At 38.7% G+C, this 21,121-nt stretch overlaps 1 protein-coding gene across 1 annotated transcript in view; it reads left to right on the forward strand.

Moving 5' to 3' along the window:
• Nucleotides 1-2,536: 2,536 nt before the first annotated feature.
• Nucleotides 2,537-21,121, forward strand: part of b3glctb (beta 3-glucosyltransferase b) — a gene marked incomplete at both ends in the record, with an annotated part of 34,968 nt that continues 16,383 nt past the window's right edge. Inside the window, 12 exon segments of the mRNA XM_082157318.1 lie at nt 2,537-2,646; nt 14,217-14,307; nt 14,311-14,381; nt 14,474-14,495; nt 14,499-14,537; nt 15,852-15,947; nt 16,717-16,755; nt 16,759-16,786; nt 17,857-17,874; nt 17,877-17,947; nt 17,949-17,970; nt 18,789-18,922. Coding sequence (XP_082013444.1) covers nt 2,537-2,646; nt 14,217-14,307; nt 14,311-14,381; nt 14,474-14,495; nt 14,499-14,537; nt 15,852-15,947; nt 16,717-16,755; nt 16,759-16,786; nt 17,857-17,874; nt 17,877-17,947; nt 17,949-17,970; nt 18,789-18,922 — 741 coding nt within the window.

Here is a 21,121-nt window from a genome sequence, read left to right on the forward strand (position 1 = left end):
CTTGACGACGTAGATGTGACGTGAGCAACCTGTCTGACAGTTGTAAGTCTTCTAGTAGCTGTGCCAATAGAAATCTGAATCATTCCCTTCCGAATCTTGCAGAGACGGAGAGCGTGAGTAGGAGCTATCCATGAGCTAGGAGCAGGACTCTCTTTATGACTCTCTATGGGCTTCTCCCTTGACTTTATCGGACTTTATGCCTCTACGTCCCCCCGATTGCCTGCGAGCTTCTCCTCCTGTCTATACGGTAATTTCTCTACTGTGCGTCAGAGTCGCGTAGTTATGCCGCAATCGTTTGCCTATTTTTACAAAAACGGCTTCTACGGGGCCATAACGTAAGATACAAGGTAATGGAGCCTTTTATACATTGTCGTGTTTCTTTAGAAATAAACGGTGGATAAATAGAGTCTTTAGACGCCTCAGATGTAAAGTTATTCGCTGTCAAAGTGACGCCAAAATGAATGTGAGTCAATGGAATGCTCACAGCAGGTGATGGCTTGTTAACCAATGGCGGCCCCCAGGGAAAGAACGCTTTCCGAGTGCTGGATTACCCCCTTGGACATCACCTGTAGGTTTCTGAAGAGCATTTTTTAAGCCTAAAGTGTGCGGAGCCGGCCGTCGCCATCTTGGCAGCGTGCCACTCCCCGATAGCAGAAAATGGGCAAAGAGGTGGGACGTGCGTGGAGCTGAGGAGTCTGGATGCTGACAGTCAGACCTTAGTTTCAGTAGTCATGTCAAAGCAATAACTAAATCAGCATACTATCATCTGAAAATTATTGCAAGAATTAGATGCTTTGTTTCTTAGAGACTTAGAGAAACTTGTGCATGCTTTCATCACCAGCAGGGTGGATTATTGTAATGGACTCCTCACTGGCCTTCCCAAAAAGACCATAAGACAGTTGCAGCTCATACAGAACGCTGCCGCCAGGATTCTGAGCAGAACCAGAAAATATGAACATATCACACCAGTCCTCAGGTCTTTACACTGGCTCCCAGTTAGATTTAGGATTGATTTTAAAGTATTATTACTGGTATATAAATCATTCAATGGCCTAGGACCTTAATACATTGCAGATATGCTCACTGAATATAAACCCAACAGATCACTCAGATCATTAGGATCATATCAGCTAGAAATACCAAGGGTTCACTCTAAGCATGACGAGTCCGCTTTTAGCTATTATGCTTACTGAAATTCAAAGGAAACTGAAATATTTACCTGGGGTAGGTTGTAACATGCTTCATTGATGTTACAACTAACCCAGAGTCTTGTAGCCATGAACTAGCTCACTTTACAGCTAACAAAAACATTTGCACTAATAACTTGCATGTAAATTATCTACACAGACACAATAAACAATAAATTGAGTTTAACAACAAAGCAGAAATTGCCATTACAAAAATAAATGAAGTAAAAAAAACATTCTTACTCTAAAATTAGTTTTTCTGCTCTAAAATCTGCTGTGTGGAGCATGTATGGATCAGGTGATTTGTAACTTGTTCCTGATTGGAGAAAGAGTTACAATTAACATGTGTTACAACTATCCCGGTCTCCCCATCTTGAGAAGTGCCAAAAGTTTATTCTCAAGATAAACAGTAAAAAAAAATTATTAAATTAATATTAATTGCGTAGCATAGGCTACTTTAATTGACAAGGTATGTATTGCTGTTCTTGTCTTCCAGCAAATCAACTAGCAGTATTTTGGTATTGTAACTATGTGGTTTTGGCAGGAATTATTGTTAAAATGGTCAAATAAACTGTGCACATTTCAAATATTTATCATAGGGTTTATTCTCTTCTTGTCTCAAACTCAGGGCCACCATGTCCAGCAGAGCACATTCATATCTCATAACAGCAGGCCTTGCAGACAGCTGATCTACAGGACATTTTTTTACACATCCCCATTTAATTCACAAGTCATCTTGGTATATAGCTGACAATAATTCATGTTGAACTCGCTGAAAGCAAATTCACATTAACTGTTTAATTTTCTGTCCACTGATAAATAATGGCATTAATATTTGTCTATGTTTGTTTTCTATTTTAAGTAGTTGACTTTTTTTGCGTTATTTATTTTTCAAAGGCTAGTGTTAAGTATAATTTAAAAGATATATATGCAATGGCTCTTTTGCATTAAACATTTACAGAATTGTGTATATATTATTACAGTAACATTGAATAACATATTAACAGTTTATATTTCCACTGATCACAGAAAGTAATCCTCACAAGTTTGACCAATTTACTGGTTAGTTGCATAGTGTGGCTTAATCCTTCTGTTTATTTTACAGTCGCCATTAAATGTAAAATCAACATGTTTACAATGAATCAAAATTACTTGCAACGAGTGTGATGTCATCATGTTCATTAACACAGAAAATATACAAAAATATCTTCAGTTTGAATGTTTGTTTTTTTGTTTTTTTTTGGAGGGGGGGGGGGGGGGGGGTGCATTGAGTCTTGCAAAATCAAGCAGATTATTTGAGATCTAATTATGGCTCATATATTTCTCTCCCTATTGTTTTTTCTCTTTATATGGAAGAACTGCAGGATGTGGTATTTGTGATACAGAGCCAGAGAAACTTTTATTATACCTACAGGGCCAATCAAGGAAGAACAGAACTTCTCCAGGCTCAGACCCTAAACTAGGTAGTTTTATGGAAGACTATATGCACAAATAAATGTGTGTGTCCTGATGCTGAATTTCACCCACATGATGGCACTGTTGTCTTAGGAAATGTCAGATTGTATGGTTTAGAGCACCACGCGCTGCAACTGAAGAAAACACATGCATAATAATAATAATAATAATAATAATAATTCATTACATTTATATAGTGCTTTTCTCTGCACTCAAAGCACTTTACATAGAAGGGGGAATCTCCTCAACCACCACCAATGTGCAGCATCCACCTGGATGATACGACAGCAGCCATATTGCGCCAGAATGCCCATCACACACCAGCTTACTGGTGGAGAGGAGACAGAGTGATGAAGCCAATCAGTATATGGGGATGATTAGGAGGCCATGATGGACAGAGGCCAATGGGCAACTTTGACCAGGATGCCGGGGTTACACCCCTACTCTTTCAAAGGACATCCTGGGATTTTTAATGACCACAGAGAGTCAGGGCCTCGGTTTAACGTCTCATCCGAAGGACGCTGCTTGTTACAGCATAGTGTCCCCATCACTTTTACTGGGGCGTTAGGACCCACACAGACCACAGGGTGAGCACCCCCTACTTCGGCCAAAACGCCAGGGCCCACACCCTCCTCCATCTGCTCGAGGTGAACCAAAAACAACTGATACCAGCTCTCAGTGATGTGTTTTGGGTTCCTGCTATGATAACAGTAACTTTCTCAAATGTTTACAGAACAAGCGGGAACCCAGTGTGCCTGTATCTTTCTCTATTGCTGTTCTATTACAAGATAGAAAGTCTAAGGCCTTCAATAGCCGTACAGCAAACCCAACTAATCTGGTGCCTATTACATGTCAAACTAAGATTGCTGTGGGGACAAAAAGTAAGACTGTTAAGTTAGCACTTTTAAACATTGGCTCACTTAAAAATAAATCACTTCTAGTCAACGACTTAATAACCACAAACAACCTGGACTTTATGTTTCTAAATGAAACCTGGCTAGAAGACAGCTGCAGTGCAACAATCCTCAATGAAACATCCCCTCCTAACTTTACTTTTATGAGTGTCTGCAGAGCTGTTAAGAGAGGTGGGGGTCTAGCTGCTCTTTTTAAAGATATCTATCAATGTAAGCAAATATCATTTGGGAATTACCCGTCTTTCGAATATCTGGGTACTGTGTTAAAAGGTGCTCCTCGCATTTTACTTATCATTATTTACAGGCCTCCAAAACATTCTCCAGCCTTTGCTGAGGACTTTACAGAACTGTTATCAACAATTACCTCAGAGTTTGACTGTTTTGCCATTGCTGGAGATTTGAACATTCACATAGATAATGCAGAAAACAATATGGCAAAAGAAATCAAAACTGTTTTAAAAACTTTTGATCTGACTCAGCATGTACATGGACCCACACACAATCATGGACACACTCTAGATTTACTTATCAGTAAGGGTCTAAACATTTCATAAATTTTTATTAAGGATGTAGCACTGTCTGATCATTTCTGTATTTTCTTTGATATATTGATCTCTCCTGCCACTGAAGCTAGATCTGTGTCTGTCAAGAAGAGATGCTTAAATGAGAACACTAGTGTACTATTTATGAAGGCTATATCCTTAACACCAAGCATATCTGCTGACTCTGTTGATTTTCTCCTTGATTCTTTTAACTCAAAAGTTAAAAATATAATTGATGATATTGCTCCTGTTAAAGTCAGGAAGAAGAGTGGCAGACAAAAAGCACCTTGGAGAAACTCAACAGCAGTGCAACAGAAAAGACAATGCAGAAAAGCAGAGCGCATGTGGCGGAAGACAAAACTTGTAGTCCATTATAACATCTACAAAGACAGCCTGCATGCTTTCAATATGGAACTAGGCAAAGCTAGACAGACTTTCTTCTCAAATATTATAAACAGCAATTTAAACAACACACGCACTCTTTTTGCTACTGTAGAGAGACTGACAAACCCCCCAAGCCAGATTCCAAGTGAAATGCTCTCAAACAGCAAGTGCAGTGAGTTTGCTTCTTTCTTCTCTGAGAAAATCAATAATATCAGAAAGGTGATCAGCACATCCTTGAGTTGCACTGAGGTCAGACAGATCAGACCACCTGAGAAAGTAGTTACTATGTCTGACTTCAAAGAAATTGATGGCAAAATTTTGGAAGAAACCGTACAACACCTTAAAACATCAACATGCGCCCTTGACACACTTCCCACATCTTTTTCAAAAGTGAAAAAGTGTGCTAAACAGTTTAGAAGCAGATCTTCTAGAAGTGGTAAATGCCTCACTTCTCTCTGGGAGTTTTCCAAACTCCCTGAAAACTGCAGTTGTCAAGCCCCTCCTGAAAAAGAGCAATCTGGATAAGACCATATTAAGCAACTATAGACCGATCTCAAATCTTCCTTTCATAGGCAAGCTCATTGAAAAAGTTATCTTCAATCAGCTGAACAAATTCTTAAGCTCGAATGGATACTTTGACAATTTTCAATCTGGTTTCCGACCGCACCACAGCACAGAGACAGCGCTCATAAAGATAATAAACGATATTCGCTTAAATACTGATTCAGGAAAATTATCAGTGCTGGTACTACTCGACCTCAGTGCTGCATTTGACACTGTCGATCATAACATACTTCTTGACAGGCTGGAAAACTGGGTGGGGCTTTCTGGGATAGTCCTAAAATGGTTCAGGTCATACTTAGATGGGAGAGGTTATTATGTTAGTATAGGAGACCATAAGTCTGAGTGGACATCCATGACATGCGGAGTCCCTCAAGGCTCAATTCTTGCGCCACTCCTGTTCAACCTGTATATGCTCCCAATGAGCCAAATAATGAGAAATAACCAAATTGCTTACCACAGCTATGCAGACGACACACAGCTGTACTTAGCCCTATCGCCCAATGATTACAGCCCCATTGACTCCTTGTGCCGATGCATTGACGAAGTCTACAGTTGGATGTGTCAAAACTTTCTTCAATTAAACAAAGACAAAACTGAAGTTATTGCGTTTGGAAACAAAGATGGAGTTCTCAAAGTGAACGCATACCTTCACTCTAGGGGTCAAACAACTAAACATCAAGTCAGGAATCTTGGTGTGACACTAGAGTCAGACCTTAGTTTCAGTAGTCATGTCAAAGCAATAACTAAATCAGCATACTATCATCTGAAAAATATTGCAAGAATTAGATGCTTTGTTTCCAGACAAGACTTAGAGAAACTTGTGCATGCTTTCATCACCAGCAGGGTGGATTATTGTAATGGTCTCCTCACTGGCCTTCCCAAAAAGACCATAAGACAGTTGCAGCTCATACAGAACGCTGCCGCTAGGATTCTGAGCAGAACCAGAAAATATGAACATATCACACCAGTCCTCAGGTCTTTACACTGGCTCCCAGTTAGATTTAGGATTGATTTTAAAGTATTATTACTGGTATATAAATCATTCAATGGCCTAGGACCTCAATACATTGCAGATATGCTCACTGAATATAAACCCAACAGATCACTCAGATCATTAGGATCATATCAGCTAGAAATACCAAGGGTTCACTCTAAACATGGTGAGTCTGCTTTTAGCTATTATGCCAGCCACAGCTGGAACCAGCTTCCAGAAGAGATCAGATGTGCTCCTACAGTGGTCACATTCAAATCCACACTCAAAACACTTCTGTTTAGCTATGCATTTACTGAATGAGCACTGTGCCGCTGTTCGTCCGACTGTTTGTACTGTACTGTATTTTACTCTATTTTTCTAAACTGTTTTAATTATTCTTATTTCTTTTAATTATTTTAATTTCTCCTATGTCAGCAGGGCATTTAGCCCGTAACTGTAAATGCCCACTCAGAAGGTGATAATGTGAAAGTGACGTGTATTAATGTGGGTTTGAAAGTAGAACAGTATTTAAATGACGATATTAAAGTTTTCGTCTGAGAAAGAATGTGAACGCAGTGCTAAAGAAAGTGAAAAGAACGTGTGAGTAAATGAGGGAGAAAAGAAAGTTAAAGGAAAGTTGATAGATGGAAGTCGTAAGAAGATTGAAGGTTAAAAGAAGGTTGAAAGATTTAAGTCTTAAGGGAATCCTTTGAAGGAAAGATCTATAATAATATTCTTTTTTAATTTTTTAAAAGTACTGTATTTTATTTAATTTTTCTAAACTGTTTTAATTATTCTTATTTCTTTTCATTATTTTAATTTCTTCTATGTAAAGCACTTTGAATTGCCATTGTGTATGAAATGTGCTATATAAATAAACTTGCCTTGCCTTGCCTTACTGGCCTCACTAAAACCTCTTCCAGCAGCAACCTAGTTTTCCCAGGAGGTCTCCCATCCAGGTACTGACCAGGCTCAGCCCTGCTTAGCTTCAGTGGGCAACCAAACTGATATATTTTGGTGGTGTTTTTTCTATTTGAATGCAGCCATATCATCCTGTAGCCCAAGACTGGTTGCCCAAGCAGGGCTTAGCCTGGTTAGTACCTGGATGCGAGACCTCCTGGGAAAACTAGGTTGCTGTTGGAAGAGGTGTTAGTGAGGCCAGCAGGGGGTGCTCACCCTGTGGTCTGTGTGGGACCTGATGCCCCAGTATAGTGACGGGGACACTATACTGTCAAAAAGCACTGTCCTTCGGATGAGACGTTAAACCGAGGTCCTGACTCTCTGTGGTCATAAAAAATCTTCATTCGAAAGAGTAGGGGTGTAACCCCGGCATCCTGGCCAAATTTGCCCATTGGCCTCTGTCCATCATGGCCTCCTAATCATCCCCATATACTGATTGGCTTCATCACTCTGTCTCCTCTCCACCAGTAAGCTGGTGTGTGATGGGCGTTCTGGCGCAATATGGCTGCCGTCACATCATCCAGGTGGATGCTGCACATAGGTGGTGGTTGAGGACATTCCCCCCTACTAAGTAAAGCACTTTGAGTGCAGAGAAAAGTACTATATAAACGTAATGAATTATTATTAAACCAAGACAATTATTTAATGTTGGCTTAACAAAGCCTTGCTTAAAATTAAAAAGGGTTTGTCTATGTACGTATGACTATAATATTCAGTATAGGGCTATAATGCATTTTGAATTAGAATTAATAGGCGATGATAGAAACAGTACATAGATAGATGCTTTATAAATGTACCATTATAATAATAAATATAGCCTAATATGGCTGCTCCAAACATTGAGGTAAATTTGCATGTATTGCCAAGAACAGATGATTAACTTCTTTCAGTTTTGTAAATGTTGTGACTAGTCTTTTACCACAACAACTACCATTTGAAAATGACTCATGACAGATGTCTGTTTCCTTGCAAGAACATTATATATTGTTGCTACAAGTTTGACAAAAAGTGCATGTTGAGCATGAGCATGTTGTGCAGAGCCTAGGAAAGGATTTTTAATGATGCCTTTCATTTTCTCAGGTGAGGTTTTTTTCTTTGTTTCATCATGCCATCTGTTTCCCAGCCTCTTACTTTTACTATCTTCAGTTTCTCACTGATGCATATTTTATATTTGGAAGATTGAATTTCTCATTGCTAATTAGCTATCTGATTTCTCTGCATCCCAATTCTTAAGCAGAAGTTTCTGAATCGAATCTCACCTTCCGTGAGTCTCACATTCCAAATAATAAGGCCTCTTCTCTTTTTTACTTTTACTAGAGCCCATCTTCCTTATGAGTTTTGGCTGATTTTGAAAGTTGAGAAACTTATGGTTTTCAGGCTCATTAGAAGACCACTTTCACAGTGGGGCTGGCGGGAAGGAAAGAACGCTCCAATTGTTATCTTGACCTCCTGTTAATCGGCAGGACTCCTTATAGGCTACGGCATTTGGAAAAGTTTTTCCGAGCATCGCTCTGCCTGACACATCAGCCTTGCTTATTAACCACTGTGTGCTGTGCTGGGGCAGGGATAGACCCGCTGACTGGCTGTGACCTGGCATTAGAAGCATTTTTACTGCCTGAATTCAGAAGGCCGGATTTCTTTCCACCGCATTGTCATAAACATCATCCAGTTCCTCACTATTGGCAGTATAACTGGCACTCAAGTTTGGGCAGTTTGCTACTTTTGTCCCTCCTTCTAAAGTGCAGCAGTCAGGAAGCCTTCAAAGGTTCACTACACTGAAAAAAAAAAATGTATACAATTATATGTAAACTTTTAAAAAAAAAGTTATACAAGATTCAACTCATTGTTTAAGTCAGTTTAATGTAATTTAAGTTGAAATGAAACATCCAAGTTGATTGTACTTAAAAATGTAAGGCATCATCTACAGTGTATGTTACAATGACATTTGGGTGTTTTTCATTAACTCAGACCCCAAGGAAGTAGATTTAAACTTTAACAAAGTTCTTATATGCTTATGGTTGTGTGTGTAATTTGATGTTAAAATACTTTCTCATATCGCACCTTAATTTTGAGAGACAGCTATAAGTGACCGATCTGTTGGTTGATTTCCCTTTTAAAAAAACTTGAGCCGCTAAAAATTGCTCAGGAAACCTGTCAAAAATTCTTTAGTTGGGTTTTAACTGGTTTTGATAATGGCACACTTTGCTTTATTTGAAGATCTTACTGTGCATGCTCTCAGACAAGAGCAAGAAAAGAGCGAGGTCATAAAGAACGCCCTGGAATGATTTGCTGTTTTATAAAAATTTGGCATTATTAGTGAATGAAAGCCATTATGTTTGCATTATTCCTTTGGTTATGCTAGGACTGCAGAAATTACACACTTAACTTTTAACTTTTCATACCATGTGATTAGAAAATTGTCAAGAATTACAATGTGCTTTAAAAAACAGGTTGTTATTGTTTTTGTGCATGCTAACTGATTTGTCAGAGGGAGTTAACAGCCTAGTCTGAAAATGGAACATTAAAGATACAAGTTTGAAAGCTTTCCTATAACAGAACAAAATGGATGTTTTTAAAACTGTGAGTCATGTGGGGTATTTAATTTTCTTCTGTCAATAAATCTAAACGTCCTTTGTACACTCTCACAAATGTTGTCTTCTTGATCTTCCATCTGCTGAATTTTCCAGCACATTCTTAACCACAAACTCTCTGCTATCGCATGCTTCATCTAAACAAGCTACTGTTTCAGTTTTCTAAGCACATCTGGTTCATACGAATACCCCCTGGCACTCCATAACTCCTACCTCTTCCCATTCAGTATCTGCAGTCCTTGACCGTTCTCTGTAAAGTTAGATTTGAAGCACAACATTTTTAGAAGAGCCTGTGGTCATAATCCCCAAGGCATAGACTAAGCTACTGTTTTGCTGTGAGATGCATTAACATACAAAAAAGTACAGTATGGAAACTCCTGAATTGAAAAATAATTCCTTATGATGCCATTTGAAGCTAATTCCCCCCCCCCCCCCCCCCCCCAATTTTTTTTTTAATATTAAACATAATATTTAAAATATTAAATGTTAAATATTAAAATATATCATATTTACATTTAATATTTAAATATTTAAAAATAGCAATTGTAAAACTGCAGAAATCTGGTTTACATGAGGTTTACATTTAAAGGAAGAGTTTTACCGAAAAAATAAAAATCACGATTTATCATCTCTATGTAATTCCAAACCATTTTGTTTTTTCCATTTCTACAGAATGTTCATTTTTGCATGATGTATTCCTTTAAAATTGGATTGACTGTAAATTCATGCATATCAATTTTACATGGGTCTATTTCAGTTACCTGGCAGCTTTCAATGGTAATTCTGTCACTGAGTACCTGCATGAGGACATGCCTTGTTCCTTAAAGGGTTAGTTCAGCCAAAAATGAAATTTCTGTCATTAATTACTCACCCTCATGTCGTTCCAAATCCGTAAGACCTTCGTTCATCTTCGGAACACAAATTAAGATTTTTTTATGAAATCCGAGGTTTCTGAAAATTGCAACTTTCAAGGCCCAGAAAGGTAGTAAAGACATTGTTAAAATAGTCCATGTGACTACAGTGGCCAATAATTAGCCGGCGTTCTGACGTAGAAACTGGACGCACCGCACTGTGTTTACTACATGATCAGCGTAGGAGACTGACACGGAACAGAAGAAATTGTTGAATAAAGTCGTTATTTTATACACACAAAAAGTATTCTCATCACTTCGACGCTGTTCACATGAGCAGAAGCGGGTCAATACTGAGCCGGCATTCTGCTGTAGAAACCGGACGCACTGCACTGCGTTTACGACATGATCAGCTTAGGAGACTCAGAAAGCTCAGAGAGCTCAGACAGCTCTCGAATTCCATCAAAAATATCAGAATTTATGTTCTGAAGATGAACAAAGGATGTACAGGTCTTGGATCACACGAGGGTGAGTAATTAATGACAGAAATTTCATTTTTAATTAATATCAACTGTCAGTCAGAATGCATTTAGTTAATGAATAACATTGTGCATAAACTCTTTACATTTTTTGCTGTATTGCAGAGTTCACCATATGTTGTGCCAGCAGTCAGATTATGATGGAAACTGGAGCATTCTTCCAGCACTGCCATGGTAAAACGCAAAAACAAACACAAATGTACTCCACCTCTTGATGTCAGAATTATGAGTGTTTGTTCACAAGGTTGTCTTAATCACATTTTATGCGGCTGTATGTTCTTTTTTTAGCCTTGCCTCACAGTACTGCCAAAAATGGTGTTTTTGGAAGAAGAGACAAACGTGAATTTGCACAGCCTTATGCAGTTGCTGAGCAAGTTTAATACAAGAAAGGTGAGTGTCAGACTTTAGCTATTGCAAACGTGCAATATCAAGACTTCATGCCTGGTTCACTGTGGCATTCTTACAGCTACAATTGTTGTTTATGGATCAGGAAAACTAACAGAGCATGTTATTGGATGAGGTTCTGAAAATAACTGATGTCACTGAGACTGCCCTTACGGAACAAAAATATATGGGAATATACTGCAAAATACAATTTTGGGTCTGTTAGTGTTTAAGGTTCTATTATTTTTTAGGTTCTATTAAAAGGTTTTATGGTATGTCTGAGTTTTTGGGTTTACCATTGTGCTGAAGAGTAAAGCCTGTGGTTAGGTTGACGATTGGCCGAAGAATATTAAGACAATAATTATTATTTTAAAAGTAATGGCTGTGCACTCCTCATCACAGTGATAGTCTCTTGCCTAAATACTTTAGTACAAGTACATGCAGGTGTGCTTGTGCTTTTGTTAACTAGCTTTAAAATATGAAACATTTATAAAGTAAATAGTTAAAAAATACAAGAAATATATTACATTATATATTTCTCCATATATGTGTGTTTATGCTGCATGAGTAAATATATCTGCAATATATTACACATGCAGTGCCATATCTGATCACATATACATCTATATATCATGGTGTATTACTAAATATAAAATTACATACATTATGCTATATTAGTAAATATATTGTCACATATTATTCAATATATGAAAAGCGTCAATTCCTTATGTATTATTCAATATTTTGTAATATATTAACACAATATATTTTCAAATATACTGTCAAACCATTTAATATATTGATCATTCATTTATAGGAAAATATATTTTCTTTTCATAAGGGTGGACAATGCAAAATTTCAAGTAGTAAACAACTGAACAGTTTTGCCCATATTTACTTTTTCAGCCAAATGTACTTTCACTCTTAGGACACAGCACTTGAAATGCTCTATGCTACTTGAATTTCAGGCATCCAATCATCAGCAGCTGTGAGGGAGCCCTCAGGGATCAATTCTCTTATATCGTTTCTTGATTGTGTGAAATTTCACGTGTAATATTCTTGACTCTCATCGACCTGAAAACAAATGTTCTGCCGCAGTCTCTTGAATAATATTATTTAGGCCATATGAATTTAATCTTAAAATAAACCGTAGATCCTTTAAAAGTGCTACTACTCCATAAACAAACAATCACTGGAGAAAACTGTAGATATGTCAACCAGGGTGGGAATTATACCGCGGCCACGCGGCCATGGCCGCCGTTGCCCTACACTTTGGCCTTCATGCCCCGTGAAAAAAAAATCATCGTACGGCCACAGTGGCCTGTGTGCCCTGACCCTGTCCAAGTTCCATGTATAAAGCGCCAGTGCGGCATAGTGGGCTTGCTTTGAATTACAGCGAGCCACCCAAGTAGTCTCTGAACTTCAATTAGTTCGTGGATTCGCGCAGGTGCAGTGTAGGGCTGGGCGATATATCGATATAGAAACATTGCGCTGTGATCCTTGCTCCCCGCGCCTCCTTTTCCACTCTGCGTGCGTGTTTTGAGCATGTTATGAGAGGCGAATCATGACTACTTCAGAAAACCCAGCACAATAGGAACTACCAGGCAGTGACATAAGTGTACGCTGAGATAAAGTTTTTCACCTCAGAAAAACGGACTTTCTTGTCCTGTCAGCCGTTATCCTGTTCTCGTAGCGCACACTCTTCTATTGCGCGCGCGCTGTATCGCCTCACTGATCAAGTGCAAAAGAAACTACGAGCATGCACCAACGCCGTTACGTTGTAAATTACACGAAATAAAAGTAATGCAGGTATGATTTTCATTCTATTCTATTCACCAGGAGCAGTTTCCATGTTTCATTAACAGTTATTGTTAATATTGTGTATTCACCATGGTAACTGTCCTTTCCATATTAACCCCAAAATGCCACTATTTTTTCTTTGTGTTATTTTTTATATTTTTAAATGATTGTAGTGGCTCATACCAACATTGTATTAACAAAAACTAGTTTGGGACTGCTATTTAATAACTTTAGCATAGGCCTAATGTTTATTTATTAGTACTAGTCTTTACTATTAGTCATATTCTTACAATTTATGTTATATATATGTATATGTATGTATGTATGTATATAGGCAAATTATAACATGTTTACACAAAATTTGTTTATAGCCTATATTGAATGTAAACTTTGATAATCATAATTAATAACTCACATTCTCACATGATATAGAGGACTGAATGAATATTTTGAATGCTTTTATTGGCATTTGTGTTGTTTCTGAATGCTTTTATTGGCATTTGTGTTGTTTCTGAATGCTTTTATTGGCATTTGTGGTGTTTCTGAATGCTTTTATTGGCATTTATGTTGTTTCTATTGTTGTGTGAGGGTGTATACCTTCTGGATGTAATGTCTCTCTCTCTCTCTCTCTCTCTCTCTCTCTCTCATTAAATTTTTTTATTTTTTTATTAAAAAAAGTCATAATCCATGTCTTATTCCAAATTAGGATGTTATGGTATCAATCTGAATGGGAAAACCATCGAATTGTACTCAATGGCCTTTGTGCCCTGTCATATGGCCTTGGTGCCCCCCCAAAAAAAGAAAAGGTGGAGGCCAAATGGCCTTGCCCCTAAAATTACATAATTCCCACCCTGATGTCAACACAAAACATAAAACCATCTTCTGCAAACTTAAAGTAGGCCAATTAGAGGAAATTAAAGAGCAGCCTGAAACATGGCTTGGAAGATTAATCCAATGTTCTTGTTTTTTATCCAAGTGTCTTTTCTCCATAGGAGTGGTTTCTGGACAGACCCATCCATGATGATGAACCGACAATTATCCACCACTATGCTTTCTGAGAGAACCCCTACAGCTTCTGTTACTCTGATCTCATGGCAGACCCAGAGTTTCTGGGCAGACCCATCCATGATGATGAACCGACAATTATCCACCACTATGCTTTCTGAGAGAACCCCTACAGCTTCAGTTACTCTGACCTCATGGCTGGCTGGGCCCTCAGCTGCCCCCTGGCTAAGCGGTCAGATTTCATCTCCGTGCTTCTTGCGTACCTCTGCAGTGAGCTGCTGCTTTAGACTTTTAATACAGATATTATTTGGTCTGGTGTCTCAGAACCGCAGAACGTGTGAATTATTAGCCACTCAAATTGGATTTCACAATTGACCTACAACGTGAGGTGAAAAATATTACAAAATATTTATATGTAATAGGAGTTCTTCTACATATGGCAGTAGCACTTATAATATTCATTATTTTGCAATGGAAGGGCTTGCTTTTTGGTTTGTAATAAATATTAATAATTTGTAATGGAAGTTGCTCTAATGCATCAGCTAGAAATTTTTCTAAAGCATCTCAATAAAATACATTTTTTCCCCAAAGTGACCCAGACACAGATAATAAACTTTTTCCCCCTCTTCAGATCTATCATCTCAGCTCTTTTCAGCATTCACATTCTACATACTTCCTTCAATGTCGCATCTTAATTCAAGGTGCCTGGCATCTCATGTTAAAATAATTTGCCATCTGCCTACATATGGGAAAAGCTGTGTATATATATTAATTCTCATTGATATTTTTATGGAGGAACTGTCATCATTAAAGGAAGGGCTTTGAATTGTGTGACATTGAAGGACTCTCTCTCTCTCTCACACACTCCTTTTCTCTTGCCATCACTTCTTTCTCTCTTGCTGATAAAAACGAGACCGTATGTTCCAGAGAGAACTCTCAGTACTACTTTTGTAATCTCTATTGATGTAGTACTCTCTAAGAGTCTGCTCAAAACCCTCTGGTTTTACTGACTGGCATTGGTCTTGTTCTTAAAGGGATAGTCCACTTATAAATTAAAATTCTGTCATCATTTACTCGCCGGTCATGTCGTTCCAAACCTGGATGACTTTTTCTCTTCCGTAGACCACAAAAAGAGATGTTTAGCACAATGTTCAAGCTATTCTTTTAAAAAAGAGATGTTTAGCTGAATGTTCAAGCTGTTCTTTTCCATACAATGGAAGTAGCTAAAAAAGTACCATAACAGTAGTCTAATGCCATTTTACAGTGCGTTTTACTCATTATTCGATAAATCTTTTATTTAAATTCGTATCATGACTGGTTAAGATACACACAAAAAACCAGTGTCATTTGATATCACTGACATCAAACCTGATGTTCTGTATTTGGCTTGAGAAGACACTGAATGTAGTGCATGAGTCGTTGTGCACTACTTTTACTCATTCAGAAAAGAATTCATGCTAAATGTCTCCTTTTATGTTCCACAGAAGAAAGTCCAATGACATGAGGGTGGACAAATGATTGCAGATTGTTCATTTGTGGGTGAATTTTTTGTTTATAAAATACAATCTCTTTCTGTGATCTCTGAATTGCTTTGTTCTTTGCACTTGCGTGTTTACTTGTCTCTTTAGTTCAACTCGTTTAACAGTCATTGATTCCTTGATGGAGTAGAAGTCATTCATTGTTCTACTTATTGATGTTTCAGATTGCCCTCTACATTTGGCAGGAAGGGAGGGGTCCTGCTTTGACAGCGGTGAAGGAGTTTTGCTCCACAGGAGGCTACGACCATCAACACCTACTTGTCCTCCTGTGAAAGTACTATAAACACTAACACACCTCCTACAAATTTGGTTCAGAGATTTATATAAGCTCTCAGCCATGTGAAATAATGAAACTATAACAAGCTGTTCTGTTCAGGCTTCAGTTGTCGTTGCCATCACTCCTTCCCTGCTGTAATACCCTAATAAATGACAGCCTTCAAAAGTGAACACCAAATTCCTGCATGTGGTTTTTGCTGTTCTTTCTGAGTTTGAATGATAATAATCAAAGGCCTATGAGTTCATATTCCTTAAATTGAACCACATTCACACAGTATCCTCTCAGAGCTGACAGGCAGACATTCTATAATAACTCATTGGAAGACCTACTATGTCTTAAATTAGGAACAGGAGGTACTCTGGTTTTAACCCAAATACTGAAATGAACAGGCTTTGATGGTAGCAGAAACTAGCTGCGTTTCTATATACCTCAAAGGGAGAAACACCCGGAAACACCTCATATGTTCCGCTCCCAAGTATAAGGGGCTTTCCTTGCCATTAATGCTTGGATAACGTGCCTACGTCTCCTTCGATTAAAAATTATGGCTAGTGCGGTGGCTGTGATATACGTAAACCAACCAACATCCGTTGCCATGATTTTTGGAATGACTAATTTTATGACTTATATTCTAGTTAACATTTTAGTCATATAACATCGGTTAACGTTTTGAAAATATTGCAAAAGTTTTGTGCAAATCTGTAATGGAAACCAGGCTACTGAATTGCTTGAATAATCTGTTATATTCTTCATAGGGAAACCCTGTGCAAAATGAGGACATCTTTGTTGCTGTATAAACATGTCAAAGATTTCATGGAAATAGAGGTGGTCAGCTGTTCTTCAAAAAAAGATAAAAGACCATCACTGGATCATCACTAGCCAATCTTGAAAGGTGAAGTCTGTGCTTTTTAAGTAACACAATGTTTAACATAAATTTAATAATGATCAATAGTCGTACAGCATTTATAAATTTTGGTAAATGTTCTTTTCTGCATATGATAATGGAGTCTAATATAAAAGTTGTATATGTTAACATGAGTTACTGAATTTAGTTCACATCATGAACTAAAAATAAATTATAATAAGTTTATTATTATTATTATTATTATGTAGAAATTACACACTTCACCTCAGCTTCATCACTGCCATCCATATGAAGATACATTAAATGCCATTTAAAAATTGAGAAACCTTTGCTTGTTATAAATATGTATGACTGCTTGTTTTATTTAGCTTAGCTTTTATTTAAATAGATAATGAGCAACAGTGTGTTTTAGATGGATTGGATCATTCGGTCTTGATTAAAAAGCAAAGCCTATGTGGTTCAGCAGAGCACAAAAGAGCCCTTCAGTCCATGCTTCGGGAGGATTACAGATAGACAATAATAAAAGGGAATAATTACAGCCGTCAGATGCTTTCCATCTCAGCCCACACATCTTTAAGTGACAGTGAATTGATTTTATTGATTGTAGCCCAACAAATTTCCATTGTGGCTTTGCACAAACATTGTTTCAATCATTTACAACCCTCTCCCAGTCCCCTCTCTGGTCTCTCTCTCTACTGTTATAGGACAGATATAAAGGCTGTTTTATATTCCAGGAAAAATTTCATTTTTGCACCTGGTCAGCTATAATTGCACTGATTTGCATGATTACCGGTATGTTTAGGGTTTGACTTTATAAACTGTCTCGAGGCAGCATTAAATGCTACAACATTTGTGTGTGGTTAAAAAGATCATAAATATCAGTGCAGATATGCAAATTTGCAGCAGGATATCTTTAATGTATTATTTTTATATGATTTATTGCTTATCTTACTGCTCTTTTAGATGGATGTTATAGTCTCAAGTCAATGTAATTCTGTCTAAAACTGTGTTCACAAATATATCTTTGCAGTTTCTTTAGTTAAACAGACATGAGAAAAGATTCTGCATCGTTGGAATACTACAGTGACATCACAGACCCATATATACCCACAATCCACTTGGGGAGTCCCTAACACAGAGAGAGGTTTGTCCCTTCATTTTTTATTTGGGCTGACAACAGGATCAGTGTGTTCTCTGAGGAACAGCCAGCCACTCCTTAATATAAGGTGTGTAATAATTACCGTGCTCAGACAAACATCAACTTGTTCAACTGAGTCTGAGCTCATACAAGGGATATGTCTGTGAAAAGAACACTTACAAGTGGGATTTAAAATACAACAAAAACAAATTAAAACATTTTAGCATTTTCATAATGTCCTTGTATCCTCTAAGAACATGGCTCATATTGTCTCCACCTGTGACCCAAAACCATAGAAAAGTACAAGCTCTCTGAAATGAAACATTTAAATGGACTGATTTTTCCCTCTTGTCTTTGGCGATTTCCTGTGATGTGCAAAATGTGCAGTGGATTCTTTAATGTAAAACAGTCCGACACCAAACTTTGTAAAGGCAGATCATTTGTTTTATTCATGACTGCGGCAAGTTAATGGATGGGGCATTGGTTGCTTCCAGTCTGTTCACGCACAGTTATTAATGGACTTCTAAATAACAAGTTTGCTGCCATGACAGATAGCCCTTCTTCCGATAGACAGACAGACATATTTAAACTTGCTATTTAAACTTGCTGTGTAATTGATGACAGTAATTTTAATAAGTTTCAATTCGTCATGTTACTCGACTCTCAAACAGTGGGACATTCTTAATTTTTAAGGACACTAAACGCACAATATTCCTGGCTGCACCGTCAGCCTCGAGACATTCTTCTTCCTTCACAAACTCCCCAGGCCCCTCAAGCTAGCAGCCAAAACTCAATAACTTTATATATCCAGTGTCATTCTCCAGGAACTGAAATGAAGAAAGAGCTGAGGATAGTCTCTGAGGACTCTCAACACCTGTCCCCTAAATTAGACTTCTCCACCCCTCTTTGTCTCTCTGTGTCTTTGTCTCTGCACCAGAATGAGGAGCTAAACATCTGGGTGTGTGTGTGTGTAGAGGAGAGCTCAGTCAGCTGTGGTGTGGTAATGTTCTGAACAGACATTACTCCCACAGATCTAGAGAGTCGGTGTTCCGGAGCTTCTTTCAGTATGTTTTGTTCTGTCCTCCTCCTGTCCTCTCCCCATCTCTCAGTCTGTGTCTAGCTGGCCTTTTCATTCGCCTGCCATAGGAGAACTTCTCTTTCATGTGTGCTGCAAAGTTTTTGTGCCACCTTTCTTTCCCTCTTTCGCTTTGTTATACCACTCTTTTACTCATCTTCCCTGTGTCACAAAGTCGTTATTAACCTCCTGAACCGGAGCAAAATAAATCTTCTGCTCCAGCTCGCCCCTGAGTTCTTGGGTGAAAATCGTACATACAGGCAAATTTGCTGATGTGGCCTCTTGTCTTGCATATCTTTGATGGCCATAAGTTTAGTGCTTTATAAACTACACTGAATCTAATCCTTGTGGTTCTTTCAAACCCTGTAATGGACCACGGGAATGTGGGATTATGCCTATGTAACAGCACAGTCCACAGGGCACATTTTCAGCCAACAGTGGCAAACCTTTAATGGAAGCTGCTGTATTGATTTTATGATTGACTTCCTTTGTGTTCCAATGCATTCCTCTGCAATTTTATCCTGAAAGTGTTTGGAACATTTGGGGCCTTCCAAAATTCAATACAAAATTCCAGTATAATGAAGGAATGGAAGGGCCAGACATGTTGCACCATGGACAAGTCAAGGCTTTGAATCTGGCACAGGTCATTTCCCAATCTGTTCTCACAGATGTTTCCCACTACTTCTCTTCAGTTCTATCCTATTAAATGGAAAAAATGGGTAAAGTCATAGGAAGATATTTGTAAAGATTTATGACCCTATGATTCATGACCATCTATCTATAAATTACAGAAACGTCTGTTTGTCTGTCTGTTATTCGCATATCTCTCGAACCGTTAGTCCGATGGATTTCAAACTTGACAGGTGTCTTGCTACGGGCACGAGTAAGTGCAGTGCCAAGTTTGACATTGTTTGGATAAGAAATGCAAAATATATCGGTAAATATATCGGTAAAAGAAGCACTTAGAAGGTTGTGGTTTAAAAATAAACATTCTGACATTATAGGGTTGTGGTTAAAAAATAAACATTCTGACATAAACACTCTGTCAGCTAAACATTAAGTCAGCTAAACCGTTTACTTCTGAATATTATATTTTATTCACGGCCATCATTTGTAGTAGCTTATTCACAAACTGTTTGCTCAAGCGTAGTGTTTTTTTTCAGAGTTCACTGTGTAGCCTGCTCCCTGAATCGTCACGCTTATTCATTTGTGGATGTTAACTGAATCTGTAAGTCAGCTATGCTGTTTACTTCTGAATATTTTATCTATCTGTAAATTACAGGAACGTCTTTCTGTCTGTCTGTGTGTGTGTGTGTGTGTGTGTGTGTGTGTGTGTCTGTTATTCGCATATCTCTCTGTAACGAGGTTCAATAGTTATGGGAAGAAGGAGGCGGGAACCGGCGAACATTCAATATATTTTAATGACAAAAATAAACCAAATACAAAATGAAAGTAAAAGCCAGCAGCCCCTCACGGACGACTGCTGGCCACACAAAACAGAAACAAAACACAACATAAAATCAGGCCTGTCCTCTCTCGCTCTTCACTGTCGTCGCTCCTCCTTTATGCTTCCGCTCCTCCGTGAGAGATTCGAGACCGGTGCGTCTCGCAGGTGTCGCTCATCAGAGTAATCACGCCACCGGCCTCATGCCGCTCTCTCACGGCCCTCGGCCTCGTCCTGCTCGCCACATACCCCCATCGCCCCTCGCAGGCCGGGGGGTACCCACGAGACTGCGCTCTACTCCCCCCCCCCCCTCCCCCTCCTCCGGGGAGACCGAACACGGCGGCTGCGGTACCTGGGGGTATGGACAGACGAGGCGAGAGAAAAGGAGACGGAAGCATGAGGAGCGACAGAGACGAGAGAGGGGAGAGAGAGGAAAAAAAAAAAAAAAATTATTAGTCCGGTTCCCACAACGCGCTGCCATCTGGCCCTGCACCAGCTGGGCGATCTTCTCCGCGGTGCCTGGCGGTGGCGCTGGATAGCCCTCGGTGGACGGCACGAGACTCCTCCGCCGCCTGTTGGACGGCGACGGCTCCTTCGGATACGGGCAGACGGCAGGAATCCCCCGTTCCCTGCTCCTC

This window comes from Leuciscus leuciscus, assembly GCF_965113295.1.
Source record: "Leuciscus leuciscus genome assembly, chromosome: 24".
Taxonomy (NCBI): domain Eukaryota; kingdom Metazoa; phylum Chordata; class Actinopteri; order Cypriniformes; family Leuciscidae; genus Leuciscus; species Leuciscus leuciscus.